The sequence below is a fragment of the Somniosus microcephalus genome, chromosome 8, assembly GCF_052327205.1.
Source record: "Somniosus microcephalus isolate GS21.2 chromosome 8, FLI_Smic_1.0, whole genome shotgun sequence".
NCBI classification, from domain to species: Eukaryota; Metazoa; Chordata; class Chondrichthyes; order Squaliformes; family Somniosidae; genus Somniosus; species Somniosus microcephalus.
Genome location: NC_140994.1, coordinates 38502281 through 38520976, shown reverse-complemented (window position 1 = coordinate 38520976; position 18696 = coordinate 38502281). Strand labels below are relative to the sequence as shown.

At 44.7% G+C, this 18696-nt stretch overlaps 1 protein-coding gene across 1 annotated transcript in view; it reads right to left on the bottom strand.

Annotated features, from left to right (window-relative positions):
* Positions 1-18696, bottom strand: part of LOC147113464 (cubilin-like) — a 196199-nt gene that overhangs the window by 170889 nt on the left and 6614 nt on the right. The window contains 3 exon segments of the mRNA XM_085996127.1: positions 12337-12459; positions 13359-13508; positions 14409-14531. Coding sequence (XP_085852253.1) covers positions 12337-12459; positions 13359-13508; positions 14409-14531 — 396 coding nt within the window.

The following is an 18696-nucleotide window of genomic DNA, read 5'->3' as shown; positions in this document are numbered from 1 at the left end:
ACAGTTGTATCTGCATGAGCCTGTTACACAGTAAATGTTAGGTTAGATCTGAAATTAATTTTATTGCAAATAAGGTTGCAGATTACAATTTTGAAATAAATGTAATGAACTTTTATCATTCTAATGTGGATCAATATATTTTCCAGGACATTTTCTGTACCTGTTGGTGCTGATGATGTTTCAGTGACTGTCAAAATAATAAAAATAAATACATTATTAAACAGAATATTTTTGATACCTGTTGAGGCCTCAATCTTCGCACAATCTTTTTGAACAGCATTACAAAAAGAAAAGTGACCAGGAAATTACATGATAACCGCCTGTTCCGCTTGGATTGTGCCCACCAAAGATGCTAAAAATGCAATCTGCAGACTGGAAGGTACTTAACATTAATTTCAAGACATTTTTAGTGCCAGTTTCTCTATTTGCTCTAGTAGTGCCAGTCAAAATAATGAAAACAAATCCATAATTAATATTTCCCATAACTATTCAAGCCTCAAACTTTGCCTAATCTTTTTGAGAAGCATTAAAGATTAAACAATGGCGGCACATTCCCAAGAAGGGGATATCCTGCAGTTTCGCTGAGATTGTATCCCCACCAGTGAAATCTGCCGCTGACCCTGATAAAGTTCACGGGGTCATGGATAGTGGGCAAGAGGAGCTGCACACACCCCTGGCACTACACCGCACACACAAAGATCCTGGAGATGTTGGTGGAAGATTGCCAGGCCCGGGGAGAGCTGGAATACCTTTCTGGGTTTCACAAAGATATTCTGGGCTGCTGTCGCTCGAGGCCCCCGGAAATGCTCTGTGCTGGAATCACAGAAGCAGAAAACGTCCCCTTTAACCTTTCCCTTTTACTGCTCCACAACCCCTCACACTGTGGCATGGTGTACTGGTGATTATTCTTGTATCACCAATAATTACCGGAGAAATTATATGTTTGTTCAACTGGGCTTGAAAATTATACAATGACATGACATTTTTTTTCTCAGTTATTTGGGAAATTTCATTTTCATTTTCCGCACTAGCTGAATGATTCTGTGTTTACACAGTGGATATTTTGACAATCAGTGACAGAACACAGTAACACAAATACCTAAAAGAAGAGAAGTCTTTGCCATTTTCTTCTATTTAATGCGATGAGAAAAACAATTTCTTATCAAATACAACAATGTCTGTCGTCACAAAATGATATAAAGATTATTCATGTTCTGCTCAAGATAGAATGTGTTGGAACCTAACAAATTGAACGTTCTGGTACCTAGTTTGATTTCACATTTTGCCTTCATATGCAATACTAGAATTTTAATCTCCAATCAACAATACAGGTTACATTATAACAATGTGAGAGCCACTTAACATTGTAATGAAACAGCATCAAAATAGTACCATGTAGATCATACTGCTTAGCTATGTGAATAATATACAGGCTTTAGACAGAAGCATACAAAGACTGTACCAAGTCAATAATGTGATTCTCTGAGCACAGCCATTAAGATTTATTGTTGATTGATAAAGGGTCAGCAAATGTACAAAGCAACAAATTTTTAAAAATGAATTAACTTAAATATTACTGACCTGATATAGTTGAATAAACGGCGCAGTGTTCTATAGAGGAATATAATCAGTTTATTTGCTTTATCAAGTGTTTTTGAACAACCCCCTTTCATTCCATAATCATAGAAATATTACTATAACACATGACTAAATTAAATTATTAACATCGGCTATGATTGACATTTACGAACATACGGACAGGAAAAGGCCCACTGGTGCAGCCAGCCTGTCACACACAACATACAATATATACACCTACCCCATCCTGCCGGAAACCATGTCATCTCTTGGGCGAGAAGAATAAAAACCCAGGCAAATTTGGGAAAGAAATGTTCAAAATTCCTCTCTAATCAAAACGAGCCCAGGAGACTACTCTGGCCCTGATTAATGATATATGGTACCCACCTTTTCTATGAAGTGATCTCCACCCCAGCCAGAAACAGGACTTGCTCTCGTTTGAAGGAATTCAGTGAATCAGCGTTCACTGCTCGAACCAGCAGCCTGTTCCACAGGTCTGCAATTCTCGGGGAAAAGAAATACCTTCTAACATTTATCCTAGTTCTGCCTTCACATAACTTGATATTGTGACCCCTGGTCCTCCCTATCCGATTTAGTTCAAACAAACAGATTACACAAACACAATCTATTCCCTTCATCATCTTATAAACCTCAATCAAGTCACCCCCTAAATCTAAGCTTCTCTGAAGTGTAGAGTCCCAGCTCTTTGAGCTTTTGGTAGTAACTAAATGCTTCAAACTGGGAATTCATCTGTGGCCCTCATCTGTACCCTTTCCAAAACCTCAATATCACCCATCATGTGAGGGGATCAAAACTGGACACAGTATTCCATCTAGTGTTCATGTAACGAAAATAAAAACCATTGCTTCTTTGCACTAAGATTGCGTAGCACAAACCTGTCTGTTGTTTACGTAAATCATATCTAAGTTATTTGTTTTGGAATATACAGTGGCGTAAAGAAGAAAAGGCTTTTGTGCCAATCTACTCATCCTAGGCAAAAATTTACTCTGGTCACTATGGCCAAGATTTCACTTAACTCGGCGGGTCCAGGGCGGGCGATGTTGGTGGTGGATCGTGGCCCCGCTGCTGGCTTCATCCCGCTGCCTAAAATGAAATTACGTTGATTAGGCCCGCCGAGCACGTTTCCCGGTCCAATTAGAGGAAGCGGGTCTGCTGACGTTGATCATGAAGCGTCATTGGCCAGTTTCATAAAGGGACCATGGCCAACTTTCTTTTGGCATTTGTGCTGTCAGTGTTCTATAGCATTGAGGTGCTGCAAACACTGACAATCACTGCACAGAGGTGCAGGGCTGCACCCAGGTTCTCCCAAGACTCCCTCCATATGCTTATGGAGGGAGTCACAGCATGCTAATAACTCCTCTTCCCTTCCCATGGGCGGAAGAGACCTCCCCAGGAGACCAGCACAGCCTAGTTGTACATTGCACAGGAGTGCGCCAGCAGGGATGTCGTCAGGAGAACCTGGGTGCAGTGGCACAAACCTTTCAATGATCTCATTAGATCACGAAACATTAGTACAAAACCACACTAACCTTCATCCTCCAGTGCCACTCATCACATCCCCATCATTCTGCCTCCCCTACCCTACTCCTGCACATCCTTACTCACACCAACTTACCTTGCACCTCCATCCATCCCTCTCTCGCTCTAGGAAAATTATCACATCACCATCTCACTAGCCACCCCGCACACTCACCCTCATCCTAGTGCAATCATACCAACCAACAACACACAAGGGTAGTCACCTGCGTGTTTTATCCAATGTTCATGTAAAGTTTCTGTTAATGTGCTGTCAAACATTGAAACCTTTATTATCAACACTTTGCGTTCTTGGACAGATTTGTGTGCACCTTTGGAAGTGGCTTAGTGAGTTACCGTAAATGGTGAGATATAACGGCACCCCCCGTAATGGTGATGAGTGTGAAAGGAATGGCTTGGACATTGTAGGGATGCTTTATGGTGTTGGGGTGGGGTGTTGCCAACCTGGCGCATCATGTGGCAGCCAGGGTGTACAGCATCAAATGAAGTAAGTCTGGCCATGGTGAGGCCATCCTTGGCCTCCTGGGCAGCAATGCGCTCTGGTGCTGATGCCCTCTGTCATGTGCAGCATCAGGTGACTGTGGAGAAGGATGGTGTTGTTGTTGGTGCTGCTGGTGTGCCTGGTGTTGGGGCTGATCATGGTCAGATTCTGAGGACGAAGGTGAGACAGTATAAGGGGTACCCATGTTGATGGAATAGATGGCAGGTGAAGTAGAGAAAATTCCAGCCTATGTGTTAGTGACATTGAATATATAGCTGGAAAAATTCTTTTGATTACTATTTATGGCAGAATAATAAGCACCTTATTGGAGGATGGTTAGGATAAAATCTTTCATCTTTTATGACATCACTAACAAGTAGCAACTTGAGGGAATCATTTCAGTCTGGGCCCAGGACCTGTTTGGACAAGTTGCACCTCATTCCTGTAAGATTTCGCAATAATTTACAGCTCCGAAGATTAATTTCTTTGATTAAAGAATCCCTGGGTGATGTGCCTTTAAAAGATTCCAGGGATCAAAGATGGCCGTCAGACCAGATGCCAAAAGCAAAGGACTTGGAAACAGCTTGTGTGTGTGTGTCTGTGAAGAAAGGTTCAATGGCAGTCGAATCTGTCAATCAAAGGGGAGTTTCCCCCCGCCCTGCAGCAGGACAATCGATGCCTGTTTACAGAACGTTCTACAATGTTGACTCTAAGATCAAGTGCCTGAAACTGCCAGCATGAACAAAGGAACTTTTTTTGCTAAGCACTCAAGACTGTCAATCAATTGCGGTTCCAGATGACCACAGGACAATGCTTTGTTTGCAAAGAAATTGAATGCTATTAGCATTTGTTTGTAAATCAAGTGGACACATCTAAACTGAGGAGAACCGTTTAAATGAATGGGAGAACACATTCAAACCCATTACTGGACAATGGGGCAGTTGGATCCCTTTTGTTTTAGCCCAGAAACATCAGGATCTCGGCGGGCCCCAAATGGGGGTATAAAAGATAGCGTCCCAGAAGCATCTCTCTCTCTCTCTGGCCTCGCCTCCGTGTCCCTCTACAGCATGGGAGTCTGCCTATAGAAGCAAAACACCAGCAGTTTACTTTTAAAACACTGGTGTGTTTTTCACTTCGGGGCAGTGAAGATCTAAGTTCGCAGGACACGGAGCAGGCATTTCCAGTGGTGAGCATATATTTTTCTGGCTTTCCACAAGGCAACTTAGAATAGGTATAGGGGTGGGAGTAAAGTGGGAATTTCATTAGAATTGTGATTCTAGTCGATTTCCTTCATTGTGTCCGTTTCTCCTCCCCTATTTAAGCAAGACAGTGTTGCACCTAGCAGAGAAGTGCTATAGTGAACACTGAATTCGGTATTTAAAACTGTATTAAAAAGGAGTAGCTGTTTTAAAGTACTGTATGTAAAACTGTATTAAAAGGGGTGTTGCATCAAGCTGAAGTGCTGTGGTGAACGCTGTGTAGCTATTTTTGTTTAAAGTTTATATTAAAGTACTGTATTTAAAATAAAGTAGTGTTGTACTGAGCAGGGAGCGCTCTAGTGGACACTGTGTGTACTGCGTGTATTAAATAAAGGAGAGTTGCACTGAGCAGGGAGCCCTCTAGTGGACACTAAGTGTACTGCGTTTAAGCAAAAGTGTTGTACCAGGCATAAGAGCCATATCGATTTTTCTTTCTTTTGTTTTCAATAAATACTGGTATGTTTTGCACCCAAACCATGAGTCACGTTGTTTTCTGTCTACATCGCCACCGAATAAGTCTGGGGGTCAGGACTCAGGAATAGGGGAGCACTTCGAAACTGCAAGGGGGTCCCTGGAGCAGCTCAGAGGCTTCTGACTGGCCAGAGACAAATAACCCCAGCCCCGCTAGCGTGTGCTTAATGCCTTACAAAAATGGCGACCACGACAGGACCCTCGGCAACGGTGTGCGATGTGGCAGACAGTGGTTTGGATCTGGAAAGAGCAGCAGTTATTGGGTTTCTTTTTATCCCACTGGTTTGTTTGTGGTTAGGTTCCTGCAGGCTTGGGGAGGCTACCCGTAGGCTTAGGGAAGCCAGGGCAGAGAGTTGGGATAGGGAAAGGGAGGTTGAAGAATACCAGGCCAAGGTAGAGTGCCTGGTAGTTCAGTTTAGTGAGGGCAAAAGCCACACGAGGCACGAGTCAGAGTACCTGAGGTGCCTAGTTGCAGAGGCCAAGAGCAATGAGATGAGGGTGCGGGAGGAGAACGCTCGCCTCATGCAAGAATTAAAAGAGCAGAAGGAGAAGGTTAGGGAAGTAAAGGCAGCATATAAGCTGGCCTGCGAGCAAGGGTTTGAGGAAGCAGATCCTGGCCCCTGTAGGGCAGAGATAGAAAGCCTGAATATGGCTTTAAAAAGAGCAAAGGGGATGATATGTCTGATCAGCCCGAAGGCAGGTCAGCCGGATTTTACTGGCAACCTAAGTAAAACAACCCCACAGGCAACACCCAGGGAAAGGATGGCCAGGGAATCAGAGGTCCCACGACCGCCACCCATGGCACCGAGCTTTCAGGAGCTCTGGCAGCAAAGGGGGGTGGAGGATGGGAAGGTAGAGGAAGCACAGCAGGTCCCGCTAGATAGGCCGGGACCAGGACCAGTGTACCCCCTCCGACAATGGAGGTACGGTCTGCCCGTTGATGAAGATGACCCAGGGGCCATCCAGAACCAGTTTGTGGTGCCGTATGGCACCCATCAGCTCAGGGACATGGTTAGCCACATCCCTAAGCTCACTAAAAAAGGAGACCCCTCTCTGCACTTCAGGGAGATAGAGCAGGCAGCTAGTGTAAATGACTGCGATGAGGCAGAACAAGCAAAAATGCTGCTGTTTTCCCTGGGAGGTGATCTCCTCCAGTCCCTATCTGGCGAGTGTAAGAGGGGGCAGAGGGATTATGAGGGTCTCAAGAATGAGGTATTGGAGGCCATGGGACTCAATGATGGTAGCCCGTTCACTCGGGTGGAAAGAACAGTGCGGCTCCCAGGGGAGTCCCCGCAGGCATTTGCAGACAGGCTGTGGCCAGTCTACCGGAGTGCATGCCCAGAAATGCCGGGGCGGGCAGCACTGGATCCAGCCCAATTGTCTCATGACAAACAGCCTACCCCAGATCCAAGCCCAGGTCATGGCTTGGTTTGACCCCTGAAACCCCCAGACCACTGAAGAAGCGGTGATCCGCCGGCTCACAGTAGCCTTCAGGAACATGAGGGGTATCGAGGCTCCCCAGCCCAAGGGAAGGGTCCATGAGGTTAAACCTGGGAGCCAGAGTAAGAGAGAGTGGCACCAGGAGGGGAACCGGCCCTCTCAGGCTAGGTTAAATTGCTATGGGTGTGGGAAAGGCGGTCACTGGAGAAAAGACTGTAAAAATCATTGGAAGGACAAGGGAAAGGATCCCACAGCCCCAGCCCAAAAGGCAGGGCCAGACCTCCCTCCCGCAGCAATTGAGTCATTTTTGCGGTCCCTACGGTCTCTTCTGACCAACCAGGGAAAAATAGCAGCCACCACCGGTGCTTTGACCCCATCTGCCCCACCTCACTCCCAGCAATGACTAGAGCCAGTGCAGCCTGTTGACCTGTGTCCCCGCGAAAATGCTGAGGGGAGCAGGCCCTATGTTGAGATGGGGGAGGAGATGGTGCAGGGGAGATATTCAGTGGAGGATGCAGCCTCCAGCACGGTGGTCCACTCGGAGGGCCTGACCCATTCACCCCGGTCTGACAAGGTCCCATTTAGCTTAATGGGACCCACAGGGAAACAGGCAGCTGGGAGTGAACCTGAGAGTAGAAATCCCCAGCCCACAGCAGGTCCAAGTTCACAGGCAGGCGCTGTGACTTGTGTTAGGGGAGGAGCTATTCGTGATTTTGAACAGGATTACTGGCAGGCAGCCAGTTATATCAAACAATGCGGTTTGTTTAACCAGGGGGCAGGGAAACAAGCAGCTGGGATTATAGGAGCTCCCCAGCACTTGGCCCGAGCGATTCCCCCTCTCTTGTGGGACTCCGGGGAGGAGCCTGAACCAGGTTTTAGACCTGAAGGGGAAGGCTCTCAGCCACCGGTAGCTGGTGGCAAGGGATTGCCTGTCCCCAGCCCAGGTTTGGGAAGGGAGGGACCCAAAGGAGGAGGTCCCCAGCCAGCAGGGAGTGTGACCCGAGCTAAGGGTCTGCTTGCCAGGGTAGCCCCCCCGGCAACACTCCCTAGGAGATCTCTTCGGGTGCCCCAGCCCAAGAAAGTATGGTCACCCACTTTACAGTGGAGTAGGGCGGACTCCCGAACCAGGGAGAGGCCAAAGAACAGAGGTCCCCAATCAGCAGCCATAAGCTGCGAGGGACCAGAAGCTGGAATCAGTCCAGCCACGCAGCAGGGAGCAGCCTATGGCAGCCCAACCAGGGACTGAGCTGGCCGCCCGGAAACGGGCGGTGCTTGTATATAGTTTTGGTCAGTTAATGTGTGATTAAAGAATTAAGGTAGAAAGAATTAAGGTAGAAAGAATTAAGGTAGAACATGTTATTAAGGTAGAACGTGTGTTAAGTTAGAACGTGTTAATTTTAATTTCAGTGATATATTAGTGTATAAGTTTTGAGTGTGGTATGGTTCCAGGATTGTATTGTGGATCAAGGTCACGGGACCTGATTACACTTCCCCAAGCCAGGGGACCTGGCGAGATGTTTTCTTTTGTTTTCCAGAGTTCCGGAAGGTACCAGGGACCAATGAGTCGTGGGATTCACGAGAGGAAGCACCCCTAGTCCACGAAGGAAGGGGTCTGCAGGAATCAGATGCCCACAACATTTTAAAATGCTGCTGGAAATACAATTTAAGACTAAGAATTTATAGAACTGGTTAATTATTTCACTGCTTGTTTGTAGTTAAAGGAAGCTCGTTTGTCTTCCATCTTTTTAGCAGACATGTTGGCTGGATGACAATCCCTTTAAAGATGTTGAAATTATGTTACAAGCGGTGCAGGGGCATAGGATCCCTCCATGCTTGACTTATTATGAATATAAGCAGTGCAGGGGCGTAGAACCCCTCCATGCCTGACTTATTTTGAATATAAGTGGTGCAGGGGCACTGGACCCCCTCCGTGTATTGATTATTTAATTAATTTTGGGTTTTCTCTCAATAGATGCCTGCCGTACTGCTCTCTGGGCTGGGGAGATGGAGGTGTCGGGGGATCAAAGATAGATTTAGTTAAGTATAAGGGAAGGTTGTTTGTGGGGGGTCAGAAATTATTGCTCACTTTTGGCGAGGATACTACAAGCAAGTTTTAGTATCCGATGGGGGACCCTAAGATTTCACAATAATTTACAGCTCCGAAGATTAATTTTTTTGATTAAAGAATCCCTGGGTGATGTGCCTTTAAAAGATTCCAGGGATCAAAGATGGCCGTCAGACCACATGGCCGAAAGCAAAGGACTTGGAAACAGCTTGTGTGTGTGTGTCTGTGAAGAAAGGTTCAATGGCAGTCAAATCTGTCAATCAAAGGGGAGTTTCCCCCCGCCCTGCAGCAGGACAATCGATGCCTGTTTACAGAACGTTCTACAATGTTGACTCTAAGATCAAGTGCCTGAAATTGCCAGCATGAACAAAGGAACTTTGTTTGCTAAGCACTCAAGACTGTCAATCAATTGCGGTTCCAGATGACCACAGGACAATGTTTTGTTTACAAAGAAATTGAATGCTATTAGCATTTGTTTGTATATCAAGTGGACACATCCAAACTGAGGAGAAACCATTTAAATGAATGGGAGAACACATTCAAACCCATTACTGGACAATGGGGCAGTTGGATCCCTTTTGTTTTAGCCCAGAAACATCAGGATCTGGGCGGGCCCCAAATGGGAGTATAAAAGATAGCTTCCCAGAAGCATCTCTCGCTCTCTCTGGCCTCGCCTCCATGTCCCTCTACAGTGTGGGAGTCTGCCTGTAGAAGCGAAACACCAGCAGTTTACTTTTAAAACACTGGTGTGTTTTTCACTTCGGGGCAGTGAAGATCTAAGTTTGCAGGACACGGAGCAGGCATTTCCAGTGGTGAGCATATATTTTTCTGGCCTTCCACAAGGCAACTTAGAATAGGTATAGGGGTGGGAGTAAAGTGGGAATTTTGTTAGAATTGTGATTTTAGTCGATTTCCTTCATTGTGTCCATTTCTCCTCCCCTATTTAAGCAAGACAGTGTTGCACCTAGCAGAGAAGTGCTATAGTGAACACTGAATTCGGTATTTAAAACTGTATTAAAAAGGAGTAGCTGTTTTAAAGTACTGTATGTAAAACTGTATTAAAAGGGGTGTTGCATCAAGCTGAAGTGCTGTGGTGAACGCTGTGTAGCTATTTTTTTTAAGTCTATATTAAAGTACTGTATTTAAAATAAAGTAGTGTTGCACTGAGCAGGGAGCGCTCTAGTGGACACTGAGTGTACTGTGTGTGTTAAATAAAGGAGAGTTGCACTGAGCAGGGAGCCCTCTAGTGGACACTAAGGCCTAGAAATTCAGTAAGGCCCCGCCAGCTCGCTTGCGCCCAAAAGTTAGCGCTGCGCGCGGAGCCAGTTGCGACCGTCAGAAATTCAGTTTTTGTGCCCCAAGTCGGAACCGGGCGCTATTCCAGGGTGTGCCCGCCCCCGCTTGGGGCGCTGAAACTGAATTTCAGCGCTGTAGGTGCCGCTGTGCCACCCGCTGCGGAGCGGCAGGCTGCGGTACTGCAGGCCTCCTCCTTCTCTTAAGGGGGAGGTGCCTGCAACGGGGAGATCGCCGCTTGATAGTGCCGGCAAATGAGCCCGGCACCACGGAGAAGTGCCGGGCTCGCGGAAAGCAGCTGGCAATGCCGCGGGGGGTGTGGGGGTGGAGGAGGCCGGGGAAGGAGGTGCGGGCAGGCGGCCGCCGAAAAAGCGGCCGGCCGCACCTCCGCCTTAACTAGCGCCACTAAGGCTGCAGGACGGCCACGGTTGCAGAACGTTGTTTGCGGCTGCTGCGGAAGAGGCGGCCGCAACTAAATATGGGGGTCGGGCCGGTATCGGGGCGGAACCGGGGCACTGCGCACACCGATGACGTCATCGGTGCCGGCGCAGCGCTACCGGCTACCGCCACCATTACCGCTGCGCTGAATATCAGCGCAAACTCCTCTATTGGCGCAGAAGCCCTCTTTGGGCGGTAACCGGGCGCAAAGCTGGCGGGGCCTTACTGAATTTCTAGCCCTAAGTGTACTGCGTTTAAGCAAAAGTGCTGTACCAGGCTTAAGAGCCATATCGATTTTTCTTTCTTTTGTTTTCAATAAATACTGGTCTGTTTTGCACCCAAACCATGAGTCACATTGTTTTCTGTCTACATCGCCACCGAATAAGTCCGGGGGTCAGAACTCAGGAATAGGGGAGCGCTTCGAAACCGCAAGGGGGTCCCTGGAGCAGCTCAGAGGCTTCTGACTGGCCAGAGACAAATAACCCCAGCCCCGCTAGCGTGTGCTTAATTCCTTACATTCCTTGCTGGATCTCAACCGTGACTCTCTCCAGTCCCTGTTAAATCAGCAATCTGTCCAGTTCAGTTTTGAATGCTTCACATTCAGTGAACTAGTTGGTAGTCTATTCCTTACGTTAATAGCCCAAACTCTGCTCTTATTCTTCATTCAGAATTTAGTCATGAGTCCCTTAGTTTTGAGAACACTCTAACGCTGTTCTCCTGTTATAACACAAAAAAAAAAATTCCACAACCACTATATTGATTCCCTTTGAGTTTTTAAGATGCTGGATTATGGCCTGCATAGAAAAAAAAGTTTCTGGCCTTTTGTTTGAAAACTATAATCACAAAACATATAGCCTGGGGTGGATTAACACATGGGCCTACAGGGCCTGTGCCCAAGGGCCTCAGCCAAATATGGAAGCCCTGCCAGAGGCTGCATGCAAATATGCGTAATATAACGTAATACATTGTGATATGATTCAAGATTCATTTACCGTAGTATATTGTGATATATGCTTTATTATTAAAGCAAACTTTCTATGGACCTATTTTTTTCATCCATTTTACGACATAAATGTGTTTTAACGGATCGGAGGGAGGGAGGGGGTGGTTGTGATGCACATCAGAGGATACCCAAATGGTCTTGGTGCCCAGGGCCTCAATCAATCTTAATCCAGTCTGCCTATTGCTCAGGTATGTTTTTACCCACTTTTGCAGAATATTGGCATGAATAAAATTAATCATCTTATATATTACAGCAATGAACATTTTTAAAAGTTCAATTTTTGTAAATATTTCAGAATATATCATAATGCCACACCTCTGAAAAATGTTCAATGAAACTATCAGCATTTACCATCTACCACTCACTGCTGGTCTCTCCCTTCTTATTGGAACTAACCTCACCACAAACACTATTCAAAGCAGTGAAGCATGAGAACAAACTCAACAAGTTAAAGAAAATATCCCAAGGGCCGAACACCTGTAACTGAACTGAGTTGCTGTATTTTCAGACTGACCTGGTGTCAACATTTGAAGGAGTACAGTGCAGATCTGTCCTGACAATAATCTCAGGGATCACATTATACACTGCAGAAAAACATTTCACATCATCAGGGCTCAGCTACACGGATTCTCAATATGAGCAATAATTTTCAATAAAGTCCCATTGGTAATTCTGACAGTCATTTTATCATTTACTATTTTAACTTTAACATACATTTAAATATTAGTTTATTTTCTGAATGTTCTCTTACCGTTATTTATGTAAGAACAGTGGTCACAGAAGTCATGACAACAGTTGCCATAATAACCACAGTTGTAATCACAGGAACAGCCTGATGAATGTCCCCCACAGTTGTATCTGCATGAGCCGTATCCTGTTATACAGTAAATGTTAGGTTACATTTGAAATTATTTTTGTTAACAAGGTTAACAATTTTGAAATAAATAGGATCATTTGTATTTTAAACAACTGGTTTTACTGTTTTGACCTCAGCTTAGGTTGTATTCTATGGTCAGAGCCAAAAGTTTAATTGTTGCCAATGGAGCAAACAGAAGTTAAATATTCTTGGCGCTAAATTCATTTGTGACTGTCAGTCATTCTTCCTACTGGCCCCACCAAGATAATTTCAATCTTACCTTTGCTCGTCTGCTCTATCGCGTATGAACCGGATGGGAGAGTGCACAGTGCACAATCCAATTAGTTCTCTCCTAAAATGGCAATCTAGGTCCAATGTACTTTCAAGGACCCTGATTTGCATAGTGAAAGACGCCTACCACTTGAAACAGGAAAGCGCTACCCCACCGAGCGGAAAGCCCCATTCAAAATGGCGGCGGGTCAATTGTAGGGGTTAAAGGGTTGGTAAGGCTACAGACCCCATTTTTAGGCCCTTACCAACCCACTAACGCTGATTTTCCGGTGAAAGTCAGCCCAAACATATGAAGTATAATGACTTTGCCATTTTCTTGCTCATGAGAGAACATGATTAACATTTCCTATTAGAATCCCGATAAACACGCAACTTCATCATTTACTCCTTAGAGAAAGGATGAACAGCTGTATTAAAGCAGGATATTGTTATTGATATAATAGAAACTGTGCATTTCGGCTTTAGGAGGATGAGGGAAATAGATTCCTCTCTCAGTCCAGCTCCAAATGCAGGAATTGCCCTAGATTTAACCTAAATATGTGGTTGTGCCTCTGACTAAATCTTTTATTAGTTGCAGTGAATATGTACTTCAACAAGTTAATGAGAGACAGAATTTCTTGGCTGACCGAACAGAATCAGCTCCTGTGACTTTAGGTTTAAAGCACAAGGACTGATATCAGTTCTGGCTCTGGCTGACAAAGTATAATCAGGACAGGATTTAATTTTTAGCTTGAGCACATTTTCATTACCTGTTGCTTTTGGTTCTGTTGTAGAAGCTGTCAAAATAAGGAAAACAAAGTCAATGGTTTGACTTCCCCCAGAAACCCTGGAAATAATAGCTTATTCTCAAAATACTGAGAGACACAATGGATTAAAATAGAGCAGAAACTGTACATTCAGGCAAGCAGGAGTAGCTTATGAGCAGATGATCCCCTCATACCTGAAGGCTTTTGTTTTCATTGTTGAAACCTTAAACTCCTGATAATCATCTCAGACAACAGTACAAAAATACTTACCATCATTACTAAATCATCATCAAACCATAGCCTGTATGGTGTAAGGCACATAGTTTAACCATGTGAAAACTAGGTGAACCACCAACGTCTATAATACAGGATGCTGCCAGTGTTGGAAAGAGTAGAAGGGAAAACAACTTTGGAAGTAATGATTCAACTGTTGCCAAGCTTGGGTGATAAAATGCTAAAAATTGCAAAAGGAAGGAAATATTGAAGGAGATTAGGCAAGCCAGTTTTGAGGTTCTGGGAAAAATGAATTCGAATATGTGCAAGGAGTCCTCGAGTTCAACACAGTGAGGATGAAGGAAGAAGGACTGTACTCAGCAGCAATTGGCAAGAATTTAGGAAAGTATGGCTTAACAAACTGAAGGCTTCAGCAAAAAGAAAGAAATACAGAAGGAAATAAAATGTGCAGGATGTTTAATGCATAAATAGATAAATGCTCTCTGCCAATAAACTAGACCAACAGCAACTGAAACAACACCAATCTTTCTCTAAAAAGCACTCAAAAGTAGGCCAGACCTATTTATTGGTTGTCATCCCTTTTTGTATGGGTGAGGTGTCTTGCTGGAATTTGTGAAATCTGCGTGGGACCGAATATACATAAAATTTTAATTTAAATTAGCTTTATAAATACCTGAGGTGGGCTCGTTTGCTCACCCCAAAGTCCTAGCTTGGAAAGTCTTGTTTGCTGTGAATTGGGCACATGAGCCTGATTGTACGAACCATGCTCACCACCAGTGAGGTATTGTGCTGCCAGCAGAGCTTGGTTAATTTGATCTACTAAAGTAGTAAAAAGAGAATTCGAAAGAGCTGGAGAGCTGCTTTCTTACTGAGAGCCTGAACACAGAACTCTCCACTTCACTCTTACTATTCAGTTCTACGTCATTTCTACTTTTATCTCTCAAAAACATGACGACACTGATGCAAATCAAAGTGTTAAACCATATATTTTTTTGTTCTTCACTTTTAACTTATCACTTTTTAAGAGGCTAAACATGCTCAAATGACCAAACTCATAATGACATGAACTGTCCTTCCTTCAATTCAATCATTTAAGATAGTAATTTATCCGTATCACTTTTGAACAATGCGACATTTAACATGTTAATAACGAGTACTCCCTTGCTTACCATAGCTCTTGGCATGGAAAGTAAAAGTAATGAGAAAGACATGTAAAAGAACTCTTGCTTTGGATGCCATTTTCTCATGTGGTGCAAGGCTATGAACAACACCTTTCATTTATACCCAAACTGGTGGAATGGGTACGTCATAATCTTCTATAAAATCAAGTCATATAATTTGTTATTCATTGTTAAATGTATATACTTTCAAAATAGCACCTAATAAACTCATAGTGCAAATTGCAATGTTTGTTAATATCAAACATAGCCGTGGAAATATCACAAATGGTATTTTATTGTATTCTTAGATGATGTCCACATTGGACTTTGGCCAAGATAGCTTTGTTTTATTATCTGTGAATACAAACTCCTTGTCATTGCTTTTTAAAAAAAAGACAATTAACCCTTTAAACTTGCATGTCCTGGTTAATCAAAATAGACCTCAGACCTGCTAACATGTATAGTTTAACTTTATCTAATCAAGTGAAGTCACCTGCTCTCCAGTGTGCAGCTTGTTTTTATTCTATATTATATTTGCAATATTATTTTCTGCTGACCAGTATAGTGTCAGCAAAATTTCTGTAATACTGCTATTTAAACTTTGCTTAGAAAGCTGCATCACAATGTCACTCTACTTCTATGCTGTGTATAACATCACAATGCAGTTCATTTGACCTAGTTCAAAGAACCGGAGGCAGGACCATGACAAATTGGCCCACCAGCCTCATTAGGCACGTGCAGCGTGCACTGCACCGGGATCAGGCACGGTCCAATTTCTTGGCCATTAAACAAAGTGGAGGAGAAGTTGATAAAGGTGTTACAAAAAGCCTATGACATGTTTTATAAATAGGGGTATTGAATACAAACATAAATGAGGTAAGTACTAAACCTAAACAAATCATTGCTTAAGTCAAAGTTAGAATATTCGGCAGAAATTTTATCCACTATAACTTCAGTTTATGCGTTTTATCTGGAGTTTCAACCGATCATCTACCGAAGTTACAGCAGCCAATTAGGAGAAGCCCCGAGGAAATTGTGTCTATTTTGGATCCCCTACTTTAGGAATGCTGTCAAGGCCATGGAGAGAGTGCAGTAGATACTCACTAAGGTGCCATCAGGGATGAGAGGCTTTAGTTATGAGGAGAGACCAGAGAGACTAGGGAACAAAAAAGGTTAACAGGTGACCTTGGCACTTTATTCACCTAGCACCGATGTGATGCTATTCCTCCTTCTCCTCCCTATAAGGATGGCATAGAGAGCTATGCCCATGGGGAATGCCATACTCCAAAGTCATTCTGATTATGTTGGAGAGTTGTTGGTTCCAAAAATGTAGAGGTGGGGAGGAGACTTTAGCACTGGTGGGGGGGGGGGGGTCAAAGTGCAAGTCTCAGTGAGAAAAACTGTGGGGAAAAAATGGATTGAAAAAATGTCTATGAAGCCAGAAGTCAACAAGTAAAGTTTGGAGACTGGGGGAGCAGCTGTGCCTGTTTTATATGGGTCTAACTTTCCCACAGTGCAGTAGTGGAGTAAGATTAGGATATTCTGGCCACAGCAGTACTGGGTGAAAGGTGCTCCTAGTGAAGTGAGCCCCATAGGCCTTGGGCGGTTGGAACGTCAAAGCTGCCAAAAAGATCGAGGAGACTTGCATCCGGCACATCAATGGGGCATAAATGCGTAATGCACTAAATGCGAGTTTCCTTGATCTTTTTTAGTGCAATGCTGGTGTAATAACAGCCTAAGTTCTAAAACAGAGGTAATTCAGGCCCATGACTTTGATCTTGCTGATGTTAAGTTGGCTCATCTACCTACAGGAGGAATGCATGGCGTGAATTGGTTGCAGCAATCCCCAGGGCCTCAATATTAACCCCCGCATGACAGGCAGGAGAGGGTCAGAGGTGTTAAGGAGTTAAATACGGGAAACGCGTCCAAAACACGCCACACAGCGCACGCACCCGCCACCTTTTTTATGGCAGCGGATATCTGGGTGTCCAAGTGTCCTGCCTTGTAGAGGCATGGTACTTAATGAACATATTTAAATCAGGCTCCCACAGTGCAATTGGGAGTCGAATTTAAAATTGAATTGCAGCATGGCTTTCCCAGGGATCGGGAAACCCAGCAGTGAAAGGGAGGCGGGAGCTGCCGGCTCCACAAGTGCCTTTTTCAGCACTCCTTGTGGGCCTGGAGGAGCAGAAGTGCTCCCCCTGGACTATCAAGGAAGTCTTCAGACTCCCCAGGCCCGAGCGCCAGCCTCCCCCACCCGGCCCTCGCGACTGCCAATCCCTCTCCCCACTCCCGATCTCAGCCTCTCTCCACACTCCTGAATGCCAACCACTCTCACCCGTTCCGATCGCGGCCTCTCCTCCCTCTCCCGATTGCCAGGGACCGTCCCCAAGGGACCCCGGCTGCTGCGTCCTCCTGCCGCTAGTGTTCCCTCTCGGCCACCAGTCAGCCTGTCCATTTGGCCGGTTGCTCGGCGGGAATTGGAGCTAAATATATCCATGAGGTACTGTCGCTAAGTTCAGCAGGACCTCTGCGTCCCCGGCCTCGCTGGGTCCTTCGATCGTTCTCAGCCTTACCCGCACCCTCCCCGTAAATACTGGGGCCCAGATTTCTGTTGTAACATTCTGTCTGTATGGAGGGGAATAATAGCAGCAGAAATAAAACATGAGCATGAGCATTAGGCATAAAAATAAAACAAAAAAGGTGACTCAACCGTGCCTAATGAGAGAAATTAGGGATAGCATAAGATCCAAAGAGAGGACAAATAAATTGGCCAGAAAAAGCAGTAATCCAGAGGATTGGGAGCAGTTTACGATTCAACAAAGGAGGACAAAGGGATTAATTAAGAAAGGGAAAATAGAATATGAGAGTAAGCTTGCAGGGAACATAAAAACTGACTGTAAAAGCTTTTATAGTTATTGTGAAGAGAAAAAGATTGGTGAAGTCAAGCGTAGGTCCCTTGCAGTCAGAATCAGGGGAATTTATAATGGGGAACAAAGAAATGGCAGACCAATTAAATACATATTTTGCTTCTGTCTTCACAAAGGAGGACACAAATAACCTCCCAGAGATGTCGGGGAACATAGGGTCTGATGAAAGGGAGGAACTGAATGAAATCAGTATTTGTAGGGAAATGGTGTTAGGGAAATTGATGGGATTGAAGGCCGATAAATCCCCAGGGCCTGATAATCTACATCCTAGGGCACTTAAGGAAGTGGCCCTAGAAATAGGAGGTGCATTGCTGATCATCTTCCAACATTCGATGGAATCTGGAACAGTACCCATGGATTGGAGGGTAGCTAATGTTACCCCACTATTCAAAAAAGGTGGTAGAGAGAAAACGGGGAATTACAGACCGGTAAGCCTGACATCGGTAGTGGGGAAAATGCGAGAGTCCATTATAAAAGATGTAATAGCAGAGCACTTGGAAAACAGTGACAGGATCGGACAAAGTCAACATGGATTTACAAAAGGTAAATCGTGCTTGACTAATCTACTGGAATTTTTTGAGGATGTAACTAGTAAAATAGATAAGGGAGAACCAGCGGATGTGGTGTATTTGGACTTTCAGAAGGCTTTTGACAAGGTCCCACATAAGAGATTAGCGTGTAAAGTTAAGGCACATGGGATTGGGGGCAAGGTATTGACTTGGATAGAGAACTGGTTGGCAGATAGAAAACAAAGAGTTGGAATAAACGGGTGTTTTTCCGAGTGGCAGGCAGTGACTAGTGGGGTACCGCAGGGATTGGTCCTTGGACCCCAGCTATTCACAATATATATTAATGATCTAGACAAGGGAACTAGATGTAATATCTCCAAATTTG